Below are 8,697 nucleotides of genomic sequence, written 5' to 3'. Positions count from 1 at the left end.
TAACACAGCCAATGTACAGGCTGGATCCCCATCGATGTCTCAATAAACGCATCCTTCTTAGAAGCGAATGGTGTTGAGAACTGATTTATCCAAGTGTCTGACACATAGAGCTGTTATGAGGCTTAAAATGCAGGAGTGGAATTTCCTGTATTGACCCCTGAGCTTCCTGGAAAAAAGAATGGGAAACAATTCTTTCTTTATACCCTCGCCTTTCTTCTGAGCATCTCTGAACCAAGGGGGGCAAAAGACCTCCAGTGTTTGAGCCTGAACTACCATCACACAGCGCAACAGCCGACAAAATCTCTTCTCCAAAATGAAGCTCGCTAGGTGACCTTGCTTTCTCAGACTAGCCTACCTAACAGGACTGTTGTGGCCATCAAATGGAAGAACCAGGTATAGTGTCCTCCACAGGGGAAGGGAGGGAGAGCATTGCAATAGGTCAGGGTCCCTAACCTTTCTGAGCCTGAGGACACCTTTGTAATTCTGACCAGGGCGGTAGGCACAACCACAAAATGCAGGGCTGCCAACCTCCAGGTAGCAGCTGGAGATTACCCGCTATTACAACTTATCTCCAGGCGAAAGAGAACGATGCACCTGGAGAAAATGGCCGCTTCGAAAGGTGGACTCTGTGGCATTATACCCAACTGAAGTCTCTCCCCTCCCCAAACCCCACCCTCCACAGTTCCACCACAAAAATCTCCAGGTATTTCCCAACCAGGAGCTGGCAACTCTAACAAAATGTCGGTCAGGGGAAGAAGAGCCAACCAGACATAAGGAGCCCAAGTGAAGGAAAGGAGGGAGATCATTGAAGAAACACAGGAGGAAAGAGGAGAAAGAGAGAATACAACAACAACGCCATTCTAATCTGCCCAGCCGATTGGATGTCCAGTGGCCAATCAGAAGCTCCACAGGGCCAATGCCCCACTAGGCACCACCCAGTTTCTACGGACACTTTGTGGGCACCGGGAAAGATGGCAGCGGGCGCCGTGTTGCCCATATTGGAAACCCTTGCGATAGGTACACGTTTTTGATACTAGGTTCCAAATCTGGTTACTTGACATGGACACACTTGGTACAAGAAGAGAACAATTCCGACTCCCAGCGCTTCCAAGGTTAAGCAAGGAGGAAAATTCTGAAACTACCACGTGAGGCATAGTCACACAAAAGGAATAATTATGTCTTCCAAGTCCCATCCGACCAAACATGAATGATTGATCCCCTGAATGTCACCTGCACAGGTTAATCCCTTCCTGAAGATTCTCCGGGGAACGGGAGTTACGGCCATCTCTGATTAATAACTCGTCTTTGTTTCCTCGTTCTGCTGAATCGCCGCTAATGCATTACCAATGACAGTTTATAAAGGACAGTTCTCTCTTTCTCTCCGTCTCGGCTTTCAATAAGACGGAGAGCCTCGTCCAATGACTCAGACACGGCTCTGCATTACTCTCCCCACCCATCTCCTGCTCCTGCACTAGATCACTAGATGTTTCCTTTTCTTCACTGGACTCTGTTCCGGGAAGGAGAGAAATAGGGTGTGTCCAGTGTAGACCTCCAACACCCAACATGTCATGTATCCAAAAGGCCATTTCATTCCTTGTGGACCCCTGACTCTTAGGAAGAAGTTAGACAGAAAGTGTTGAGCCTATGGCAATTTCACGATCGAGTCTCATCTATGGCCTTCCCCCATCCAGACGGATGCCTCTAACAGTCAGGACCTACTTGCAATATTGAAACCGGATGGACCGAATTCACCAGAACTACTCGTTTGCTCCAGGACCAGTGTTCCGTCTAAGCTGAGTTAGTGTGAGCTAGCTCACAGTTTTTTAGCCTTCAGATCACAGATTTTTGTCTTAGCTCAGGAAGGATGGCTCCAGAGCAATGTGATTTATGCAGTAGCCAAATCATTCGCTCACAATTTTAATGCCAGTAGCTCACGAATTAGAATTTTTGCTCACCAGTGGTCACAGCTTAGAGGGAACATTGTCCAGGACAGATACAATAACACAATGGATGTCTGCCCTTAAATCTTAATAGCACTGGATTTGTTGCGGGGTATGAGTCTTGGCCTGGGTGGCCCAGACTTGCCCGAATGTAAGAATATAAGATGAGCCCTGCTTGAAAGGGCCAGTGGTCCATCTCATCCAGCATCTCATCTCATACCGTGGCCAATCTCTGGAGGGCCAACAACAGTATTTAAATTTCAGAAGAAGAAGAAGAGATTGGATTTATACCCCACCCTTCACTACCCAAAGGAGTCTCAGAGCAGCTTACAAACTCCTTTCCCTTCCCCTCCCCACAACAGACACCCTGTGAGGGAGGTGGGGCTGAGAGAGCTCTGACAAAAACGGCTCTTTTCAAGGACAGCTCTTGTCTGAAATATGGCTTGCCCAAGGTCATCCAGCAGGTGCAAGTGGAGGAGTGGGGAATCAAACCCGGTTCTCCCAGATTAGAGTCCGCACACTTGACCACTACACCAAACTGGCTCCAAGCTGATGACCCTAGCACCGTGGCTTTATCACTCTTACCTGCGCAGGTGAAGGAAAGCCGTGTAGCACTGCTTGCGGAACTCCTGATACTGCTCGCTCTGCGTCCCTCCCATGCCTTCCACCATCTCTTTATTCAGCTTCATCGGCGGAGGAAGAGGCTTTGGATCCCGGCCCAAAATGTAGCCAAAATCGATGTGGAAAAGTTTACCTGTGTTGGGAGAGGGGATTCAAAGTTTCAGCTAATTGGATTTACAGCCAGAGCAGTACCATGATAACGACTCTGTGCGCACTTGCGGTAGTGCCCCCCTATAGTGAACCCCCCTCTCCCTCAGGAGCTGCGGTGGCTCAAGTGGCTAAGATGCTGAACTGCAGGCTGTGGAAGGTCAATAGTTCAGCAGTTCGAGACCCGAGTGCCGCATGACGGAGTGAGCTCCCATCTCTAGTTCCAGCTCCTGCCAACCTAGCAGTTCGAAAGCAAGAAATTGCAAGTAGATAAATAGGGACCACTTCGGTGGGAAGGTAACTCATCATTCCGTGGGGCTCGGTGTGTTTCCCCCCCCCCCCATGTTTATTTTTTTATTTTTTTCAATAATAAATCATTCAACGCTAACAACATACATTTGAATACAGGACCAACCCACAGCTCTGTCCCTTTATACAATGAAAATAAGTAATATAATTTGTTTAACCTTTAACTAATATTTTCAGCCATTTATACAATTTTGACCAAGTGTCTTCAAAGTCCTTTTCTTCTTTCCCTTTTAAAATATTTCTTAATCTATTCATTTCTCCTACATTTAACAATTTATAAACAAACTCATCTTTGCCCGGTATAGAATCTAATTTCCAATGTTTCGCGAACACTATTCTAGCGGTGGTCACACAGTGTAATATAATTATTTTATCAGTTTCCACAAAAACCTCTGGAACTAAGTTCAAGAGGAACAATTCTGGTTTAAAGGATATCGGGGTTAGTATGATATCTTGTATCATTATTTGAATCATTTTCCAAAAGGATTGGGCTTTACCACAGGACCACCACATGTGGTAGGATGTGTGCCTCGGTGTTTAGTCATGCCGGCCACATGACCATGGAAACGTCTTCAGACAGCGCTGGCTCTTCGGCTTGGAAACGGAGATGAGCACCGCAACCCTAGAGTCAGACTCGACTGGCTTTCGAGCAAGGGAACCTTTACCTTTACCTCTCCCTCATATCCTCTCTGAGGTGGAAACAAGTCATATTTAGTCATGGCTGCCTGCCAGAAGAAGAAGGTGCCATTTAGTCGCAGCCAGTGTTCCCTCTAAGCTGAGCTAGTGTGAGCTAGTTCACAGGGTTTTTTTACCCTCTGGCTCACACATTTTTGTCTTAGCTCAAGAAGGATGGCTCCAGAGCAAACTAATTTATGCAGTAGCCAAATCACTTTCTCACAACTTTAATGGCAGTAGCTCACAAAGTAGAATTTTTGCTCACAAGACTCCATAGCTTAGAGCAGGGGTGTCAAACATACAGCCCGGGGGCGGGGGGGATCAGGCCCCTGGAGGGCTTCTATCAGGCCCGCTGTGGAACTGGCTGTCTTCTGCTTCTTCTTCCAGTTCTGCTGCTGCTGTGTCATCGTAGGGTTGCAGCTTACAGAGACACACCTGAATCGCTTACTCAAGATTGCAACAGCACAGACATTTTGATGCAATCATTCAGAGCAAGAGGTGTCAGTTCTCAGACACTGTTCAATAAAGAAAATATTGCAGGAGTACTACTGTTTTAAGCATGTTTTTATTTTAAGTTTTTTAAAAAACACCACCTTTGTGCTTGTGTCCTTTCTAAAGTTGATATATCCACTACCTGGCATTACCTTTTGACACACGTGGAAACAGGGCTGAAGCGTTTTACCTGTCAACTGCTTCCATGTAGTCTTCAGTTTCCTCTCCTGGTTCCGATACGCTTTTTCCCACCGTTTTTCGCCCGCAGAGGTGATCTCTGGCTTTTTTTTGGGGGGGGGGGACGTTCGCTTTATAGTGCTATAGCGCTATAACGGTATAACGTTATAGCACAACAGCAATATATCAACCCCATTGGAATGCCTGGAGTGTTGTGTTATAACACTACAGCGCTCTAAAGAAAACGTTAAAAAAAAGCCAGAGATTGCCCGCACGGGTGAAAAACGGCGGGAAAAAGCGGTGCAGTCTGAAATGGCAAACCGCTTCAGATCCAGCCCTTTACAGGAAGGGGAAAGCCATGTGTGAAATGGCAGCCCTATACCGGTTTATCCCCCAACAAATCAAAAACGGCTTCAAAATGGGTTAAAAAGGGTAATGTGAAATTCCTCATAGTGATCCCATGCATGGGGCCTTCCAGGCAAGAGACGAACAGAGGTGGTTTCGCCAATGCCTTCCCTAGCATACTGACCCCAATCTTCCTTGGTGGTCTCCCATCCAAGTATTGACTGTGGCTGATCCTGCTTAGCTCCTAAGCTCCAACAAGCCTGGGTTAAACAGCGATAGAGATGGTAGAGTACATTTCTCCCTTTCTCACAATACAAGAACTTGTGGGCACTCCATGGAATTAATGAGCAGTATGTTTAGAACAGATAAAAGGAAGTACTTCACCCAAAGATTAATTAACATGGGTAATTCACTGCTGCAGGAAGTGGTAGCAGCTACAAGGACAGACAGCTTCAAGAGGGGACTGGAGAAACATACGGGGCAGAGGTCCATCAGTGGTTATTAGCCACAAGGTATGGATGGAACTCTACGTCTGGGGCAAGTGATGCTCTGTCTTCTTGGTGCTTTGGGGGTCCACAGTGGGAGGGCTTCTGGAGTTCTGGCCCTGCTGGTGGACCCCCTGAGGGCACCTGGGTTTTCATCACTGTGTGACACAGAGGGTTGGACTGGATGGGCCACTAGCCTGATCCAATACAGCTTCCCTTATGTTCTTAGTTCAGTAAGAGTAATTCCGTAGTTACACCATGGAATCAGCTCCCCCCCACTGGCAGTCTACAGGCAGCGGCTGGATGAACACTTGTCAGGGATGCTCTAGGCCAGGGGTATCAAACTCATTTGTTATGAGGGCCAAATCTGACATAAATGAGACCTTGTTGGGCCGGGCCATGCGTGTCATAACCAGTGTTCCCTCTAAGCTGAGTTAGTGTGAGCTAGCTCACAGTTTTTTAGCCTCTGGCTCACACATTTTTGTCTCAGCTCAGGAGGGATGGCTCCAGAGCAAACTAATTTATGCAGTAGCCAAATCGCTGGCTCACAACTTTTAACGCCAGTAGCTAACAAAGTAGAAGTTTTGCTCACAAGGCTCCACAGCTTAGAGTGAATACTGGATAACATGTAATGCCAGGTAGCGGAGATATGAACTTTATAAAGGACACAAACACAAAGGTGGTGGGGTTTTTTTAACTTAAAATAAAAAAGCATGCTTAAAACATTAGCACTCTTGCAATATTTTGATTATTTAACAGTATCTGATCACTGACACCTCTTGCTCTGAATTATTGCATCAAAATGTCTGTGCTGTTGCAATCTTGGGTATGCTGTTCAGGTGTGTCTCTGTAAGCTGCAAATCTACGATGACGCCGCAGCAGCAGAACTGGAAGAAGACGCGGAAGACAGCCAGTTCCACTGCGGGCCTGATAGAAGCCCTCCGGAGGGTTGGTCCCCCCCGCCCCCGGGCCACATGTTGGACACCCTTGCTCCAGGCTGATCCTGCACTGAACAGGGGATTGGACACGAGGGCCTGTGGGGCCCCTTCCGACTCTATGATTCTATGTATCTTGAGTGGAAAATCCACACACACACCCCAAAACAAATACCATTGGTTTCATCCCATTCTGTATAACTGCACGATGAAAAGGTGAAGTTGCTTCTGCTGGAGCACACATCACTTTCTCAGGATGAGGTATGTGTGTGGGGGGGGAAGACTTAAGAAAGAGGTTGACAATTTCAGGGGTCAGAGTAAAATGCTATCTGGGCGCATTCCGTAATGCTGCATTTTACAGCAGCAGAACGGAAACGAGACTGCAGAGGCATAAATCCTCAGGACTGTAAATCCAAAGCCCATTTAGCAGAAAGGGATTTACTTCTGAGTAAAGATCCTTTAAAGTGGGCAGTGTGTGACCTGACCAATAATAGCTCTGGGGAATGGCTGCCTTCCCAGTAGATCCATTCCTCCAGGATATTTAGTTTAGTTTTTTGTGTTTTGTGGGTTTTTTTACTATATTTTATTCAATTTTCAATTATCCATTTACAATAAATAATATCAGCATTATATAGGATAAGTAGAAAGCAAGAAGAAAAGAAGAAGAGATTGGATTTATACCCCGCACTTCACTACTCAAAGGTGTCTCAGAGCGGCTTACAAACTCCTTTCCCTTCCCCTCCCCACAACAGACACCCTGTGAGGTAAAAGAAGAAGAGGGGGGGGTAGAGAAAGGAAGCAACTAACTTTAAATTTCAACAGGAAAGGAGAAAGTTTAAAAATAAATAGGGCATGATTTCCTGTCCTGAAAAACACAAAAGGTTCTACATCTGCCAATAGCACTGCAGATACGATTAGAATTCCAACAGCCAAAAGAACCTCCTCAGGAAACAGCCAATCCATATACAAAAGAACCTCCTCGGGAAAGCTCCTCCATTAGCATGTTCACAGCCTGAGGAACCCCTACAAGTTAATGACTCAGCCCTACCCCACCTTCCTGAGTAGAGATAAATTACCTGCCTACCATTTTTCTTCTCACCTTGACACAGAGAGTACTCCATCTTTCTGTGTTCTACCTCTGAGGATGCCAGTCACAGCTACTGGCAAAACATCAGGTCCTACAATGCCAAGACCACGTCTATACAACCCGTACAATCTACAGCAGCTAAATAACTTTACATTCATTCTCAAAGCGCCACCCCCCTCCGCCAGCTAGCTTGGAGAAGGCATTTGTCTCTTTAAATCTCTTCTCTGAGCCAAGTCAGCTAGCATGGCGGAGTTGGGGGTGTTGGAGAACACATTAAAAGTTAACGTTGCTTTCTTTCCATTTCTCCCTCCCCCCTCCCCATTTATTTGCTTTATTTCCACCTTTCTCTTTTTCTCCCCCTCCCCCTCATCTATTTGCTTTCTTTGTTTCTCTCTCTCTCTTTCCACCTCTTTCATTCTTTCTTTCCATCTCTGTCTTTCTCTCTCTCTTAGACAAATAAGTATCATTCGCAAACAAAGAAATATCATTGGACAAAGAAATATCATTATCATTATCTGTTTTTACCCCCTTTTTTATTTTCGGCAGTCTCATTGTAATGTTAATAAAAAGCAAAATTGCATATTTTCAAATAAAAACATGTCTGTGATATTTGCTCACGTCTTGTGGCTCCCAAACATCTGATGTTTGTTCTCTGTGGCTCTTACGTTAAGCAAGTTTGGCCACCCCTGGGCTAGACGGCCTTTTGCTTTGATCCAGCAAAGCTATTCTCACATTTTTACTTTAAGAACTGGTTTAAGGGTGAGCGAGGCTAAAGAGAGGGGCCGTGGCTCAGTGGCAGAGCATCTGCTTGGCATGAAGAAGGTCCCAGGTTCAATCCCTGGCATCTCCAGTTCAAAGGGCCAGGTGGTAGGTGATGTTGAAAGACCTCAGACTGAGACCCCATGAGAGCATCTGCCGGTAAGACTAGTAAGTATTGACCTTGATAGACCGGTGGTCCAACTCAGCATAAGTCAGGCTCATTTACAGTGGCCAGGGTTCAGTGGTTGAGCATTTGCCTGCTTGGTGTGCAAAAGGTCCCAGGTTCAGTCCCCAGAATCTCCAGTGAAAAGGACTAGACTGAGGCTCTGGTCACACGGGCAGGAAACTGCGGGGGGGGGGGGAGGGGCGGTTTGGCCCGGGGGAAACTGGGGGGAGTGGCTGTTTGCCCCGGGGCAAACTAACGCGCGGTTAAGTGATCAGACCTCCTGTGGAGGTACCGTGGAAGTACCGTGGAATTCCGTGGGTAGGGAGAGGTGCCGATCACAGGACACGCCTGCGCGCAACGAAGAAGCGCACAGTGCGGCAAACTGGTTTTCTTTTTTTGTGTACACGACAAATGCGCATGCTCCGTTGGGTGCGTGTGCGCATCCACGGAGACTTGGGGGAAAAACCCACCTTTTCCGCAAGGGCGCCGGATGCCACCGGAAACGCGATCAGACGCCCGCCCTTGCCCCCTGGTTTCCGGAAACGAGTACCTCCGAGGT

General features: G+C 46.9%; 1 protein-coding gene across 1 annotated transcript in view; it reads right to left on the bottom strand.

Moving 5' to 3' along the window:
• Window positions 1–2,525: 2,525 nt before the first annotated feature.
• Window positions 2,526–8,697, bottom strand: part of LOC107121467 (phosphatidylinositol 3-kinase catalytic subunit type 3-like) — a gene marked incomplete at its 3' end in the record, with an annotated part of 38,346 nt that continues 32,174 nt past the window's right edge. Inside the window, exon 6 of the mRNA XM_015424376.1 lies at window positions 2,526–2,694. Coding sequence (XP_015279862.1) covers window positions 2,526–2,694 — 169 coding nt within the window. The remainder of the gene's footprint in view (window positions 2,695–8,697) is intronic.

The sequence above is a fragment of the Gekko japonicus genome, unplaced genomic scaffold (genome assembly GCF_001447785.1).
Source record: "Gekko japonicus isolate JY-2015 unplaced genomic scaffold, Gekko_japonicus_V1.1 scaffold5641, whole genome shotgun sequence".
NCBI classification, from domain to species: Eukaryota; Metazoa; Chordata; class Lepidosauria; order Squamata; family Gekkonidae; genus Gekko; species Gekko japonicus.
This window is presented reverse-complemented; position numbering and strand designations above follow the sequence as displayed.